The 16,833-nt window shown below is 45.2% G+C and overlaps 1 protein-coding gene across 2 annotated transcripts in view; it reads right to left on the bottom strand.

The window, feature by feature from the left end:
* The window catches only part of ITPR1 (inositol 1,4,5-trisphosphate receptor type 1), a 321,065-nt gene that overhangs the window by 276,717 nt on the left and 27,515 nt on the right, over positions 1–16,833 (bottom strand). For both annotated transcript variants that reach the window (XM_079933479.1, XM_079933480.1), the window contains exon 4: positions 14,917–14,987. In XM_079933479.1, the coding sequence (XP_079789605.1) occupies positions 14,917–14,987 (71 nt within the window). The remainder of the gene's footprint in view (positions 1–14,916; positions 14,988–16,833) is intronic.

Below are 16,833 nucleotides of genomic sequence, written 5' to 3'. Positions count from 1 at the left end.
TGGCATGCCTACCTTCCTAGAAAAAGACAACTTACAAAACTGACCCAAGAAGAAATAGCCCTTTAAGGACATAAGAAAACTGTCTACTGATAAGTAGTATATCTTGCTATAAAGAGAACCTATAGGTTTTTATAGTTTCCAGGAAGAGCTAATTCCAATGCTACACAAACTCTCCCAAAGAACAGAAAAACAGGGAACATGGCACAACTCCTTCTAGGAGTGTAGTATAACCTTGACACCAAAACTAGATGAGAACGGGAGAACACAAAGTAGCAGATGTGCAGGGAGAGGAAGAGACCAGAGATGGACACAGGCCGCTGAAGGTACTCAGTGCCTGAATGGGTCTCTTCCTGAGCCGCTGTGGCATCCCTGCCCTTCATGCAATTCAGCTGTTCAGCCAGTGCTGTTGGGGCCAATAAAAGCCCCTTTATGTTGCGCTAGTTCAAGCTGGCTATTACCCACAACCAAGAGTCCTGACTAGTGCACCATTCCACCAACCAACTGGACACACGCAATCTCTTCAATGATACTTGCTAAGTATCATTAATTCAATTAACCACATTAATGCACGGGCCTGAGGACACAAAGGTAGTGAAAGCCAGGCCAACCGGACACTTTAAAATGTGTGCTGTCACTTTTCAACAAGCTCTCTAACTGCATTTTTTCTTAAGCTATTATTATTATTTTTCTAACATCTTTATTGGAGTATAATTGCTTTACAATGGTGTGCTAGTTTCTGCTGTATAACAAAGGGAGTCAGCTATATGTATATGTATATCCCCATATCTCCTCTCTCTTGCGTCTCCCTCCCACCCCCCTAGGTGGTCACAAAGCACCGAGCTGATCTCCCTGTGCTATGCGGTTGCTTCCCACTAGCTATTATACATTCGGTAGTGTATATAAGTCCATGCCACTCTCTCACTTCGTCCCAGCTTACCGTTTCCCCTCCCCCTGTCCTCACGTCCATTCTCTACATCTGCGTCTTTATTCCTGTCCTGCCCCTAGGTTCATCAGAACCATTTTTGTTTTTTAGATTCCATATATATGTGTTAGCATATGGCATTTGTTTTTCTCTTTCTGACTTACTTCACTCTGTATGACAGACTCTAGGTCCACCCACCTCACTGCAGTTAAGCTATTATTAAGATGAATTCAAATGATTTGGGCACAGTGACCTGATGGAATACATGGAAACAATGAACATCAGGGAAATAAAACCATATCTAGGATTCAACATCCTCTAAGAATAATCCTCAAAGTAGTTCTCACTCATCTCTTCTCGTAAGATTGCAAATTCCTTAAGGGCAGAGACCATTTCTATTTGTTCAGGTAGATGACCTTGTAAATAGTCAAGAAGCTTGCACAGTCCAATGACCTTTCAGACTGTTTCTAAGAGTCTCGCCAACCACATATTTTCCATTGCAATAGTTAAGATGCCAATACAGAAACATGCAAAATGGTGAAAAAATCAAATGGAGAAAGTTTATAGCCCCTTAAATATAGCCCACACTTCAAATTCTATGAAAGAATTGTTTATGGGTAAAAGAGAAAAAGCTGAAATCATAATGCAATAGAGAGAGAACATTTATCATGATGTTATTGATAAGAAGATACAACAGTGGACGTTCCAGAAAATCCTGAGTCATGTTTTCAAACAGTAATAAACTTGGCAAAGAGACGAACTCAATTACACCTCTGCAGCATCCATGGAAGGCAGTGGAAAGATTAGACAAGAATGTCAGCTAGGGATCTGACTACATGTCCTGAAACCACAGAGGCTGAAACCTTCCTCGCTCCAGAAATGTTAACACAGCTTTCTGGATTGACGCAACACTGGTAACATTTCAAGCCATCGCCAAAAAGATGAGCTACTGCAGGCAGGGCGTCTCAATAGACAGATGACAAGAGATACCAAATTCTGCATAATCTACATACGGGCCATTTTCTTGGCGCTCAGTCAGCGCTCAGTGACCAGCTAACTGTGGGGTTGAGGGAAGAACACAGCTGTACTCAGAACTCAGAATGAGGGGACAACAAAGGGGCACTGGCCCCTTCATCACACATTCAGCATTCAAAGGAACTAAAGTCTAGAACCTAGCTGCTAAGATTTCAGACAGGAAATAGCTTTCCAAATGCCTCTCCTTCTCCCCAAGCCGACTAAGACACCACCAACAAGTGTCCTTGTGAGAATCGCGGCCCAACATCATTTTCAGCTCTTGCCTTGTGAGTCTGTACCCAGCAAGGGACAACTGGAAATAATGCTGAATGTTGTTTTGTTCTCTCAGCAAGCTTTGTGTATCCATTCCTGACAGATCTGAAAATAAAGTCAATGCTAACATTAAAAAAAAAAGAAAAGTTCTTCTAGCTTGCAAGAGACCAGTGAAGGACAGTTATGGGTTTCCTTCCTCCCCCTGACCGGATCAAGGGACTGCATTCCCCTGGGCTTTTATATCCTTGTGTAATAGTTAATTAAATACTCTGTGCTTACTGGTTTATGTACTAGAGAACACTAATTTTAGAAAACCGATTAGCTAGTTCTTTCTAACTGTATGTTATTGTAGCTAAGGTCAAATTTTTCACTGAAACTATGGCAACAAAACCCCAGTATTCTTTGTCAACAAGACCAAAGCAAAGTTCTCAAGAGCAGGCCTCTACGTGATGGCTAAACCTAGGCTGAATTATTCTATTTTCTACCTTTACCTGAAATGCCATGTTTCTGAGAATGGATATGGGGGAGGGGGTGACTTCAGTCTCAGCAACGTGCTAGCAGCAAGTCCAAGTGAGCTTATACTTAAGTGTCATCACTGATAACATTTTTAGACACATATAATTTTAGCAGCACAAAATATCCAGACATTTCAGAAGCACCCAAATTGGAACTCACATGTACCTGGAAAAATACCAGACGAAAAAAGGCACTTCTAAATGTCAATAAGAGAAATAATTGTCCAACTGATTTTCTCAATTACTGCAACTGCTCTAATTGGAGTTTTTCTGCCCTGGCCTCCAGCTATTGCTTTGTCAGGGAGAAAAGACAGACTCTTTGAAGGGACACATTCTTCTCCCCACACCTGTGGCCACTCTCCACTTTTCTCCCCAAACCAGTGGACACAAGCACAATTCTTGCCTTCTCTAGGAGCCACGAGGGCTTCTGCCTTGGCCAACAGTACCAAGGAAGCAGCTGCTGGATATCCCTTCTCCTGGAAGCTCAACTGTCCTCAGAGTCAGGTACAGAATGTCACTCTGCAGCCCAACTGGCAGGCACCCCTCTGAACGTACAAAAAACACACAGCAGGGTGGGGGGTTTCAGGAAAAGAGCAGATTGGCAATATCTGTCTCCTGTCTGTCAAGAGTGGTCGGAGTGCCTGCTGCTTGGGTTAAGATAAACACAACTTCCTCTCTCGGCTGGGCCTGTAATTCTATACATAAGGCAGGATTGCCATCTCAAGTGAACGCCCCATCAGTGAGTGAGGCCCTGATCAAGGCTTGTGTAAGTAGAGAAAGGCCTTTGGTTTCTCTTCAAAAGGTTGCAAGCTCTCGAGCTCCCTCTTGTTCATGAACTCGCTCAATAAAGTATAAGAAATGCAGCGAGGTTAAAGTGTGTCTGGCCATGGATATCTTTGTACACTCCACATACTGAAGTTTTAAAACGGACATATCAACGTCTGAAGGGCAATGTCTGATGTTCCTAAGAGATGTCCTAAAAGCTGTTAATTGCAAATTGAGCCACAACAGCTACTCAGCTACCACATATTAAGTGCTTAGGTTGTGCAAGGCATGCTGCCAACGGTGTTACACACATGCATCACCTCACCCTAAAATAATCCCATCAGTTCCATGCTACTATTAACCACAGTTACCAGCTGGGGAGACTAAGGTGTAGAGAGGTTAAGTAATTTGCCCACGGTCACACAGCTAATGAGAGGTGGGGCAGGGACCTGAGCCTGAGTCTGACTCCAGAGCCAGCACTCTCAACCACTATGCCCATGGCCTCCCCAATACATCTTACCTATTCATTTAAACCAGATCTGGCAGGATCTTGATTCAGAAAGGTTTTTGGATTTTTATATTTGCTCACCTTTTCAAATATTCAATAATTCCATCTTTCCACTACTACCTATTGTTTTCTACCCATTGAACTGAACATACTTGGTTCCCTGAGAGCTACTCATGTGGACAGCGTGTCTGTAACTCTCCCCAGCTGTTTGCTGACCCAATGCCCCCAAACACAGGAAGCAAAACAGAAGAAACAGCTGGGTCCTTTGGTGGGAAAACACAGACACTTACGGTCAGATGGGATCATCTACCTAACCTCTGTCCCAGAGCAGAAATCGTCTCCAAGATCCCTGACAGATGTTCAGACCCTTATGAATGAGAGGAAACTCAGTAATTTGAAGCAGGCCTCTTCCCTAAGCAATGGCTCAGTATTTATTACAGTCAGAAGCACATTCCTAAAATCGAAAACTCTGCCTCTGGTCACTTTCCTCTGCTGGCCCTAATTCTCTATTGTTCTGGGCTCAGCACATCCCTCCCTGTGACAGCCTCACAGTGAGAGGAGACAACTGTCAGTTGTCCCTTCGGGCCTTGCATCAGCATGGCGGTTTGTCAGAAATGCAGAATCTCAAACCTCACCCAGACCTACTGAATTCGAATCTGCATTGTAACAAGATCCCCAGGTGCCCATTCAAGTTTCAGAAGCCATGCCTTAGAGGTTTTTCTTCATTCATTCTACAAATATGCAAGAGCCTGCCACAGGCCAGGGCCTGTGCAAAGCCTTAGAGGGAGACAGGCACAGCTTCCGAGCTCACGATGAATGGAGTGGGTAACAGTGAAGTCATCCGCCGGCAAGAGCAGCTCACCGTTTTAGGGCATTTAGTGCGGGCCAGGCACTCCTTTAAGTGCTTCACGTGGACTGGCTCCTTTGACCCTCACAAAAACACCATGAGGTGCATATAAGAATCTTCCCATTTTCAAGATGAGGAAATGGAGATACTGAGAGGTTCAAGCTGACATGACCAGCATAAAACAGAGCTGAGAGTCAAGCCCTAGCAGTCTGGCTCCAGGGTCCGGGCTGACAAGGAGCAGCCTATGTGTACACAGGGTCGGCAAAGAACCTCCACAGGAGATGCCTGAGGTCTGAAGGATGAGTGGGCATGACAAAGACTAGGGGGTCCCAGGAGGAGTGACAGAGATGGGGAGATCATTTCAGACAGAAGATAAAGGACACGCAAAGGCCCAGAGCGCAGAGCGAGTACCCTGACTGCCAGGACGAAATGCCTCGGTGTGGCAGGAACACAGAATGTGGAGGTGGCGGGGGGGACGGCAGCTGAGGCCGAGAGGGAAGCAGGGAGACTCATGCAGGGCCCTGTGAACCCCGAAAGCATGTCCTTTATCCTAAGCACAACTAGGGGAACCACCAAGGGCACCAAGCAACCAAGTGACATCATGAGACCTGCGCTGATTCCTCTAGGCGCAGGGAATGGATGGGAGGGGCCCCAACGCTCAGGCCCAAAGGAGACAGAGAGGAAAATGCAGAAACCTGCAAGGAGACCACTGCAGCAACTTAGGTGAGAACTGCTGTTGCCGGGTTAGTCTAAAACGTCTCAAGTTCTCTCAGCTGCTCACCGTTCAGCACGAACGTCATCACTTTGGGACCTATCCTCCTGGTTACCCCTCCTTTAGCTTTATTCCCATTGAGCAGTATGACTCTTAAATGTGGAACCCAGGATGTGATAAGAGCCCCCAGATGCTTCTTGAGAAGCACAACTCTATTAATTCACTTGAATGGTTGAGTAGAGACATTGTCAAGAACACTCCAGACATGGGTTCAAATCCCAGCTTGGTCCAGACTGGTTACTGACCCTCTCCAGGTTCAGGGTACCCAACTGTAAAGTGGGGATAATACACCACCACACCACAGGAATGCTCCAACATTCAAGAGCAAAGGCACACCATGACTCTGCCAGAAGACCAGGCACAAAAGAGGAAGGGCATTAATTATTGTTTGTTTTTCATGATCATGTATTGAATGAGGCCAAGGAATCGCAAAACTGTGGGCGTAACAGAGAAAAAAGATCAAACACTGGGGGAGGTCAAGGAGAAGACACCCTCAGAGGATGAAGCCAGTCCACATTCCAGGGAAAAGACAAGTCAACTATAAGAAATCTGTTCAGAAATCTTTCCAGACTCAGGTAGTTTGGAGAGAGGTTATAGCACAGCATCAGGCATCCATGTAGGAAAAAAATTAGCCTTCAGTTAACCTAAAATGTCATCAGCAAAAAACGCTGCAAGAACCGGGAACAGTGAAAACCATTTTAGAACAAGCACTAATTCCTTTTCAACCAGCTTTTAACTAAGGACCATCATTATGCCGGGCACTGGGCCACGAGGGCAGGGCAAGATCTGGTCCCTCCAGGTGCTCCAAAATCTAGCTGGGGAGACAAAAATAGAAGACAGCTGTGACACACACTACACTGAAGGTTGTGAAGTAGGCAGTTAGCATGTACCTCTAGCATACAGACATTGGCTCCTGTGCAATGCATTTCAGAACGCCATATTTCGGGGCAGTAGAGGAAGAAGGTGATTAAGAAGGAATCCAGTAATTTGGCAAAGGAATACTCAAAGGCCCGTCTCCTTCTAAAGCAGTTTAGAGGAGGTATTATAAGGAAGGCTTCTGATGTCAGACTGTCTGGGTTCAAATCCTGGCTCTGCCACTTCGCGCTGTGTAACTTGGACCCACCACTCAACGTCTTGTACATTAGTTCCTCATCTATAAAAGGAGGGCAAGACTTCATAGCTCTGTAGCTGCCTTATGGGGTTGTATGAGGGTTAAATAAATTAACGTATGTAAAGTAAACTATACAAATTAAATAAATTTCATTAACATATGTAAGCACTATACATGGTATTCACTATTATCTGCATGTATGGAAAACACATTATCATTAAGTACACAAGGTGATAGGATAAAAAAAAAAATTTTTTTTAAATCCATTGTTCAAACACAGCAGCCTAAAAGATAGTGTGGGTGGGGACCCAGGGTGTGTCCCAATCCCAATGTTGACACAGAATTGCTTTCTGAGCCCAGGAGACGACCTAAATCTCTCTAATTTCCTCATCTGTCAAAAAAGGGAGGGAAAGAATTATCATAAACTCAAGTGATTCACCACGTAACTTCATCAGTGCTCTGAAGACAGGATTATAAAAGCCTTCACCAAAAGAAGAAGTCCTTCATCAACCACTACGTTCTGCTTTCAGGAGAACCATATAACAGTATGATGCAATTACACATGCTCTCTGTCCAAATCAATTTTGCCCTCAATGGAGGAAGCCACAACGGCAATACTGAGATTCAATCAGATGACAAAGAGAACATATCCCTTACACTGGAAGCACTTTATGCATATAGAGCTGAAATTTGCTCTCCATTAGCAAATGAATTATTATGAGTAAATGAATATAAAACAGGGGTCTGGGGTCTACTCTCCCATGGGTGACTCAGCTATTCAGAAAGGAAGCTATCCAAGGCAACGGAGTATAAAGCTCTCCTGTGTCCGTGTGCAGGATGCCCAGCACCTTCAGACACGCATCTCAAAGCTTTGAGCAAGTAGGCAGGAATCCAGCGAGGGCCACTTGTAGTGTGTGGGACTCCAGTCTAATCACGCAGCAGGTATCACCTCAGTGACCGTGGAACATGCTGTGACCCTTCTATGGTGTCCAGGGAATTGAATTACAGTGTTGTGCCCTTTAGATGGAGTCTGTTGGTTCAAGATTGGGATAAGCGGGTAAATCTGAAATGAAGATTATAAAAAAACCTACTAATCTTTTTATTAAATTTGAATTGATTTTGTGAATACGGAACACGATGCAAGAGACGTTCCCACAAAGCAGCTGCTCGCACACACAAAACCTTGAATACGCTTCAAGGCATATACTTGACAAGCACCTTAAATAGACTGATTTTTCTGCCTTATTTATAACAAGACAGGCAGAAAACTCAGTCCCACTGCGAAAGGCCCATCGTGGATTAGAATCAAAAGAACAAACAAAATTTAAGGGAGGACCTCCCCTTCGCATGTGGGTATTTAAAACTAAGTAAGATATGGGTTCATTCCTTCGAGGCCTTGCCAAAAGAAAAAAAAAAGGAGAAATAATGTTGCTTAGCAACAATTAGAGAACGGGCAGGGAAGGAGAGCGGGGGTGAACGAAAGCTGAGCCTATGAGTTCGTTATGGCCACCCTAGTCCAGATGACCTCTGTGACCCAAGATCCAGGCCGTGTCCCCATTTGGCCTCAGAATAAGGCCTGGCTGTTTCCATCCATTCGTCTTATCTTGACGAAGAAGACCTGTAATCCCAAAGAAATAGAAACCTACTTCTGGACAGCACGAGGCTCCTGGACAACAATGCTGCCTTGTGAAAAGCTAACCGGCCTATTTCTGGCGCTGATCACAGTTTCAAGCTAAACTCCATTGAGCAGATGGGAAAACGGAGGCCTGGAGAGATGCAGTGACTCCCCCACGGCGTCACAGTGGTCGGTGGCAGAGCCTGGGCGGGGCGCTAGCTCTCAGGTCAGCTGGGGCTCTCTACTCCAGGGCTAGCAGTTTTCCCACATCTGCGAAGAACCATCCCCCACCTCAGCCTAAATGGGAGGTAAGACTGTGATCAGATAAGCAGGTTGCTGGTACTCAAATACTTCTCATCGTTGGATCATGAAAAATGCCATTCTTATTTGAGGCTCCCTTCAAAACTGCTGGGAGATCCCAGGCCAGTTCACAAAGAGCTTGCATGAGATGGGAAACACTTCTTTCTCTCTCTCAAACAAGCCATCTTACTAAATCCACAAGCCCCCTAATAGGTGGGCTGACACAGTGCAAGCATTCTGGGGCTGCACAAAAAGAAGAGTCCAAAAAAATGAAAAGACCCTAAGTCTGATCCTCAAATTCACAGCCATGCTTCAGACCCAGAGTGGTTTGTCACCGCCAACCAGCACACTCCTCATCCCAGTATCATCCTGAGACCATGATTCCTAGGCTGTCAATCTTTTAAAGGGGACACGTGCTGAGCAAGCAGGAGTCTTCAGCCAACATGTTACTCAGGAGATGCCCGGAGGCAGGGTTATACTGCCCCAGACCAGACCCTCATTTGCATTACAAATAGGATTCAAATAATGTTGCAGGTCACAGACAGAGTACCCCACACCTTGTTAAAAACGCATTAAGGTAAAGGGTCCAAGTGGTTTTCTATCTTGCAGTGGGCTTTCTTCCTCATTTATATGGTCCTAACTTAATGCTAGAAAGAGTGTGGGCAGACAGCAGAAAAGTAATAACCTAGTCCATTCCCATTTAGAGACTGCAGGTGACACGGCTTGAAGGAACTCTGTGCTTTACACGGGGAAGGGTCCATAGGGCAGAGGGAAGACAAACCACTGGGTCCAGGCCTTTGCAAGAGTGTTCTGGCCTGACTCTGACACTCACACATCATGTGATGCTGGGCCAGATCCTCAACCTTGTCAGCCAAAATGGCATCAGGGGTAAAACAGACACACCCTGGGCTGAGAAGGTGTGGCAAACCTCAAGGAGAGAGAACACGTGAAAAGTGTCATCATCTACTTTGCTCCAACAAACTACTAGATTACAGGGGCAACTTTCCTACTTTATAGAAAGATATTTCACCTGCTGGGCCTCTACTTGTATATAAACAGCTGTCACGTGGACAACAAATTACTCTCAACACAGCCCTGAAAAATTTTAACGGTGTATTGGCGTTGACTTCCTTGTCAATGTCTCTATCTTTCCTCCCTGGGACACAAATGGCTGGTGCACAGGAGGCAACCAATAAACGTTTGTGTAATGATAATAATCATTCTAAGAAGGGACATTTAAGTGACTATGGGCAAGTTACTCAATTTCTTAGGGCCTCAATTTCCTCATCTGCATGATGGGAACACTGATACCTACACCTCACAGGAAGGTTACCAGACTAAAAGAGAGAATCCACGGGAGATGCTTTGCACAACTAAATGCTCTATTACTGTCGGCTACTGTTATTTATAATGTGGGTCTGTTTCTCCAAGACACCTTAAGACTCTCAAAAAGCCAGGGGGACTGTGTTCAACTCATCCTGCCTTCCCTTATCACCAAAACCAGCAGCTGAAACACAGTAGGACCTCAGTGCTTGTTGAGCTGAACACTCATTTTCATAATACATCCACCTAGTGGATTATTACGCTCGAAACCAACTTGATTAGGGGAGAAGGCGAAGCACAGGGCACAAGGGCGATACTTACCTAAAATACCCACACTTTCAGCCTGATCTCTGAGCTCTTCCCCAATCCACATGAAGCACTGAACGACATCAGAACGCTTCCTTTCTCCTCACCTTTCCCTGCCCAAACTAAATTCCTCCCCATCTTCCACTGTGAGTTTTCTTTCAAACAGCTTTTCTTCTGAAACTAAAGGTTCAACTACAAGGTTAAAAACCTCTCACACCTTGGTGACACTGATACGATAGCATCTGTACAAGATCAAGGATTTGGGGCCAAGATTGGCCTCTTGACATAAATGGAGAAGATCAAGTTTTGAGGGCAAGAACTGGACCACTGCCCCAGTCTGAAAAAGGAGATTACACAATAAACCGCATCAACACCAAAGCCTATCTTATTTCCCAGAAGCCCCAGTTCTTATTTCCACTCGAACAGTGCTGAAGGTTATACTTAAAACAGCAGAGATTCTAGGATCAAAATGGACGATGGTTGTTAGTTTCCATCTTTTCTTTGCAGAAGATGCCGGTATATTTACTAGGGGGAAGGGATGGGTGGGAGTGAAAAGGAAAAGATAACATAGAGAAAGGAAATCACTAACCACAAAGCTTCTATTCCCAGTTTCAATCTGATGTTTGCCTTCCCTATTCTTTTAAGATTATGGGCAAAGCAACACAAATCAGGAAGAAAAGAGATTCTGCCTTCCCTTCTATGGACACTGGTGCTTTAAAATGGTACCACATTAACAAAAGGACGAAAGTAACAATTATTCTACATCTCAGATCTTCTCATCACCTAGAGGGCAGGGACACGGTCCAATATTCATTCGGATAATGAAAAAGCCTTGGCTTATGTGAAACAGATGTGCAGCCAATCTTTTCTTCCTACAGACAATGTTAGGGGCAGGAGATATAGTCCAAGGAATCACAAAAAAAGCAATTCCCTTGGAAATGTACTTTGACTCATCAGAAAGAAGCAAGTGTGTTCAGTAGTTTCACTCTTCTGCATCTACTGTGAAAAATAACAGCAACCAGTCACTGAGCAAGCCTTGTGTACCCAACTACTCTGTTTGGCTATTTACCCATATTATCTTCAATCCTATTATCTTTATGAGGAAGGAATTCTTTTTCCCCCATTGCATAAGTAAGGAAACAAGCTTAGATATTTAAGTCATCTATCAAGATCACTCAGCTTGTATATGGGAACACCTGGGCCTCAAATCTAGGCCCACGGGGTCCATGTACACGCCCTTAACCACAGAAGCATTTAAAGACAAAAAGTGGAACCATATATAAGAATTCACATATAGTTCCTTTCCCTTCTGCCACCATATATGAGTATCAGGCTCTGTACTAAGAACTGGGAACAAAAAGACAGGGATAACTAAGGCTTCCTGAGCCCTTAACTAAGGGCCAGGCTCCCTCAGTACTAAATGCGGAACACACATTTCATCGTCACCATAACCTTATGAGGGAGGGGCTAATACCATCTTGCATTTTGCAGATGAGAAAACCAAGGTTCACGGAGGTTAAGCCATTTGTCCAGGGTCACATAGCTAAGAATGAGTAGAACTTGGATTTGAACCCAGGAAGCCTGATACCACAGCCTATGCTATTAACCACTAGGGTAGCAGATTTCAAGAGGAGCTCACAAAATGAAAAACCCAAAGTCAGAAGCCACAGGGAGTATTAGATAAATAGGCCTTTGGCTTCCATTTACTTAAGAACAGGTTATGATGGTTCCCAATATAGGAAACAACTTGGCAAGGAAACAATGGAAGCGACAGCAAACCCAAATGACTAAATGTAGCTCTGCTGACTGCTTGGATAAAGACTCCATCATCCTATGCGGCCGCTTGCCAGCACCTCACTTTTCCATATGTGTTTGTTAAACTTTGAGGTGCAGTGGCACAGCAAGGAAATGGACTAGAAATGCCTCCAAATTGCCCAACTGCCCTATGCACCATTTCTAAACATCAAAATGACTTCAACTTCAAAATAGACTAGTATTTGGAGAGGCAGTCATCCCTTTCTAAAGAGAGACCTTTCTCTTCATTTTAGAGAAAAATGTTTCAAAGTACGCTACACCAGAATTGAAAGGCTGCTTTGGAAAAGGTCGCCCGGGTTCCAAGGTGGAAGAGACCTTCCTGGCATGGCAGTGGCTGCGAAGGGAGATGGGCCTGGGCCCCTCACCTGTGTGCAAAGGGCCTCCGGCTCACCACAAGGAATTTAGGCAGCCCTGACCTACATTCACAAAGCCTGCAGCAAAGCTTGTTTTGAACCAGATTTCCCACAAGTACAAAGCACCTCACAACCTAGAAACCTTTATTTTTAATTTATGGGGAAAGACAGTCAACAAATTAAGTCACTGTCACATGACCACCTGTAGAACCAGGCCAGGCCATAAATGGAATTTGGTTCTTTCTAAATGGCCTCTATCGGACTGTCACTTTTATCTCAGAACAATCCCTTTCAATCAGCCACCAGGTATACATGTAAGCAGCAGGCACTTTTACCCTAGCGCCAGGAAAACATGTATCTCTCCTGACTTCCCCTGGCTACGGTCCTGTTTATTTTAATGTTCTAAACCTGTATTCAAATAGCCACTGGTTAACTTTGTACAGTACAGTAACATCTTTCTCAGCTTCCTTTCCCAACTCCCAGAGCCTGGGTGTAGAATGGGATAAGAGCTCACATCGGACCCAAGCAATAAGCTTCTCATCCCTTCGCTTGGTCCCTGCTGCAAAAGCAACGTGTGGGCCAGCTCCCTGCTACGTAGTAAAGCCGGGAATTTATAGCTCAGGCTCTATTAGCAGTGGTTCTTAACCTAGGCTGCACGGAAGACTCACCCAGGGAGCTTTCAAAATATCTCAAACGCCCAATTAAATGAGAATCTCTGGAAGCGGAGCTCATACGTGATATTTCTGAATGTCCCCCAGGTGATTTCTCTGTGCAGCCCAAGTTGACAAGCCCAGCTCCTACTGCACCCATCACCAGCTCTGTGACTCCAGACAAGGTGCTAAACCTCTACCTATGAGGGCTTCAATCCCCTCCCAGGGAGAACAGAACCCTCCAAGAGCTAAAAATGCTTGCAGAGCCCTAAGCACATTATCTGTCCATCACTCTTGGCTCAAGTCTATCACTCTTGGCTCTTTTAAAAGATAAACTGCAGCACATTATATAATTCAGAGGAGGGAATTAATTCTATGAGTGAGTGACTGGATTAGGATCACTGAATCCAATCTTTCTGCTGCACTCAGGATTCTGTTTTGGAAGATGACATGGAACAGGAACTGAGAAGAAAAAGGCAACAGAGGCAACAGGAACCTCAGGTTCCTGTCACATCAGGCTTACGCCAACAATTTTTTTTTTTTTTTTTTTTTGCGGTACGTGGGCCTCTCACTGCTGTGGCCTCTCCCGTTGCGGAGCACAGGCTCCAGACGCGCAGGCTCAGCGGCCATGGCTCACGGGCCCAGCCGCTCCGCGGCATGTGGGATCTTCCCGGACCGGGGCACGAACCCGTGTGCCCTGCATCAGCAGGCGGACTCTCAACCACTGCACCGCCAGGGAAGCCCCACGCCAACAATTTTTCTTTTTAACAGTCTCCCACCAGCACCCCCCAGGTGAAAACATTCTGCTGGCACACTCGTGCCAACTGGATGCAGCTCAACACTGAACGTCTTCCAAATGGTTTCTCCCCATCTGAACGTCTGCCTCCTATTTTATTCTAATTTCTTTAGCTTTTATCCAAAAAACTCAAACAGTTTCTAAATCACCTAACAATAAGAACTTATAACTCAAAGGATACAATCTGCAAACAGCAAGGTTTAAACTCTTTGGGACTGAAGCCATCAGTCAAATACCTAACCCAGTGGGTTCTCAGCCCTGGCTGCATATAAAAATCACACGGAAAGCCTTAAAAATGCCACTGCCTAGGCTGCAACCTTAAGAGATTCTTTAATTGGGCTGCAGTGGGGCCCTGGGCAGCCGTTTAATTAAAATTTCTCCCAGATAATTCTACTACACAGCCAGAGCTGAGAACCACTACTAACCACAGCAACAGCAAAAAACTTAAAAAAAAACGTTTCTCACTTTAAGATAACAACAATATTTTAAACACCTCCTGGAATAAACGAAGCTACCTTCCAAGGAAGGCATCAAACGCAAGAGGCCTACTAAGAAAGACAAAACTGCTAGGCTACCAGCAGGAAAGCCGTCCCACCTATGCCTTTTAACTCAAAAAGTAAGTAACAATCGAGAACTTCTCACTCCAAGGCAAGGTATCTAAGGATATCAAACCCCCAAAGGGACAGCAAGATCTGCTGAAATAACACTTGTTCCTTGTGACTCAATCCAGAAATCGTTTGTTTGGCCATATCTGCACAAGTGTGAGGCTTTAAACTGAATTAGCACTTACCAACATGTATTCAAGAGACAAATGAAGGCCCTAATACAAGCCATCCCAATCTTGACACTGAACTTATTTATGCATTTTCAAGAGGTCAGAAAGCTTGAAATTGGTATCATACTTTTAAAAAATATGTAAGCAAATAAACCTATGACTGCTTTAAAAAAAAAACTAAATCCACACAGAGCAACACACTTCATGAATTTTCAAATGAGTCACGGGACCCGCTCTGGGAAGGTCACCAACTTACCTCTGAATTTCTTGGGTGGATTGTTAAGGTCCCCAGCTTCTGGCTGTACAACACAACGATCATCAACCAGGCTGCAAAGAAAATAAAGATAAATGTTGTACCAAGCCGAGTCTAAGAAAATAAAACCCTAAGCACTATGCAAAACTCAAATACTCAGGGCTGTTCCTGCACAAAACTTAGGCTGCCCTATTCTCCTGCCAGGGAACTGTTGACACTAGAGGTTTCCTATGGAGGGAGCTAACCCTCATCCAAACACCCAAGACTCTGCTTCTGCAACGGACACATTCAGCTACTGTTTTCTGTGGCTCTTTTCTCTTACCCGCAGCCACGAGAGATCTGAGCACAGCACGCACTAATGCTCAAGTCGGGGGCATAGCAAGGGATCCGCGCTCAACCAACGGTAGCTGAGGGGCCCACCCCATGCCAGGCACTGAGCTAGGTCCTGGGATGTGAGGATGAGTAGAAGCCAGGCCCCTGCCCTTAGGGAGCTCAAGGCTAGTTTGTGCAGGAGCCACAAAGACAAACTGATAACAAGAATATAAACCAAAGGCTGTAAGGGAAGAGAACAAAATACAGCCAGAAATTAACTGTGCCTGAGGCCATCTGAAAAGCTGCTGGTGGAAGAGGGAAAACTGGAGCTATTGGAAACTGAAGTCAAGGTGGGGGATGAAGAAGAGGGGAGCGTTTTCAGGGGGAGGGAACCCCACGTACAAAAGCATCGAAGTAAGAAAGGACTTTGGAGCTTCAAAAGCAACCAGTGCAAAAATTACAGATAGATAACCAGCCCCAAATTATATATAAAGGCCCCGTGCTTAAAGTCCCAACTGAGGGCTTCCCTGTTGGCGCAGTGGTTGAGAGTCTACCTGCCAATGCAGGGGACACGGGTTCATGACCCGGTCCGGGAAGATATCCCACATGCCGCGGAGCGGCTGGGCCTGTGAGCCATGGCCGCTGAGCCTGCGCGTCCGGAGCCTGTGCTCCGCAGCGGGAGAGGCCACAACAGTGAGAGGCCCGCGTACCGCAAAAAAAAAAAAAAAAAAAAAAAAAGTCCCAACTGAACAATCTGACTTGTACAATGCTTTTAGAAGAACCGATTTTAAAACAGTATTTTTGTTTGAACAGATGAGGAAATTGAAGCTCTGAGGAGTTTAACTGACTTTTCCAAGTTCCTAAAACTGGTATCGGTAAGATTGGCTCATTTTCCAAGTGACCACAGAATTTGCTCCCAGTTAATATGGTTTTCCAGGGCTTCTTCCATTAATCTGTGTCTTATCCCAAAGGCAAGGTACCGTTAAATACCCGGCCTTAAATCTTACTGCTCCTTCCTCCAAAATTCCCTGACAACTCCTAAAGTCCTGCACGTCTTTCAAGACCCTGATTCAGAGCCCCCATCTTCTCCATGAAGGCCCTCAAGTCTTTCCTGCCCCAGACCCTCTCTGCCTCTCCTCTGTCACCCCAATATCACTGGGCTGAAACACAAATGGTGCACTAGGCTACGAACTCCACGAGGGCAGAGATCTGCCGGCTTTGTGGCCCAGAAGGTGCCCAGGGCCAGCACACTTCCTGTCCAGGCTGGGTGCTCAGTATTTACTTGGTGGATGAATCAAAAGTGTCCCACCAGCAATTTGCCTCCTTCAGCTCCGAGACACAAGAGCCCTCTGCATCAACAAGAGGGACAGTGTGGTGACAGCCTGAACTGTAATGCAAAAATCAAGAGCAGAAAGTCAAGAATCACTGAGCCTCTGTGAGTATAAATAAGGTAATGCCACCAGATCAAATATAATATGTGTATGCAGAGGCCGGGGGGAATGCCTTGGAATCCAATGCAGGACTGGGTTAATTTATCATCAAGCTCTCAAACAAGCGGGAAGAGGTAGGAGAAAGGGCCCCAGCCTAGGCTAGAAGAAAGTGAATTGT

Source organism: Stenella coeruleoalba (genome assembly GCF_951394435.1).
Source record: "Stenella coeruleoalba genome assembly, chromosome: 10".
Lineage (NCBI taxonomy): Eukaryota > Metazoa > Chordata > Mammalia > Artiodactyla > Delphinidae > Stenella > Stenella coeruleoalba.
This window is presented reverse-complemented; position numbering and strand designations above follow the sequence as displayed.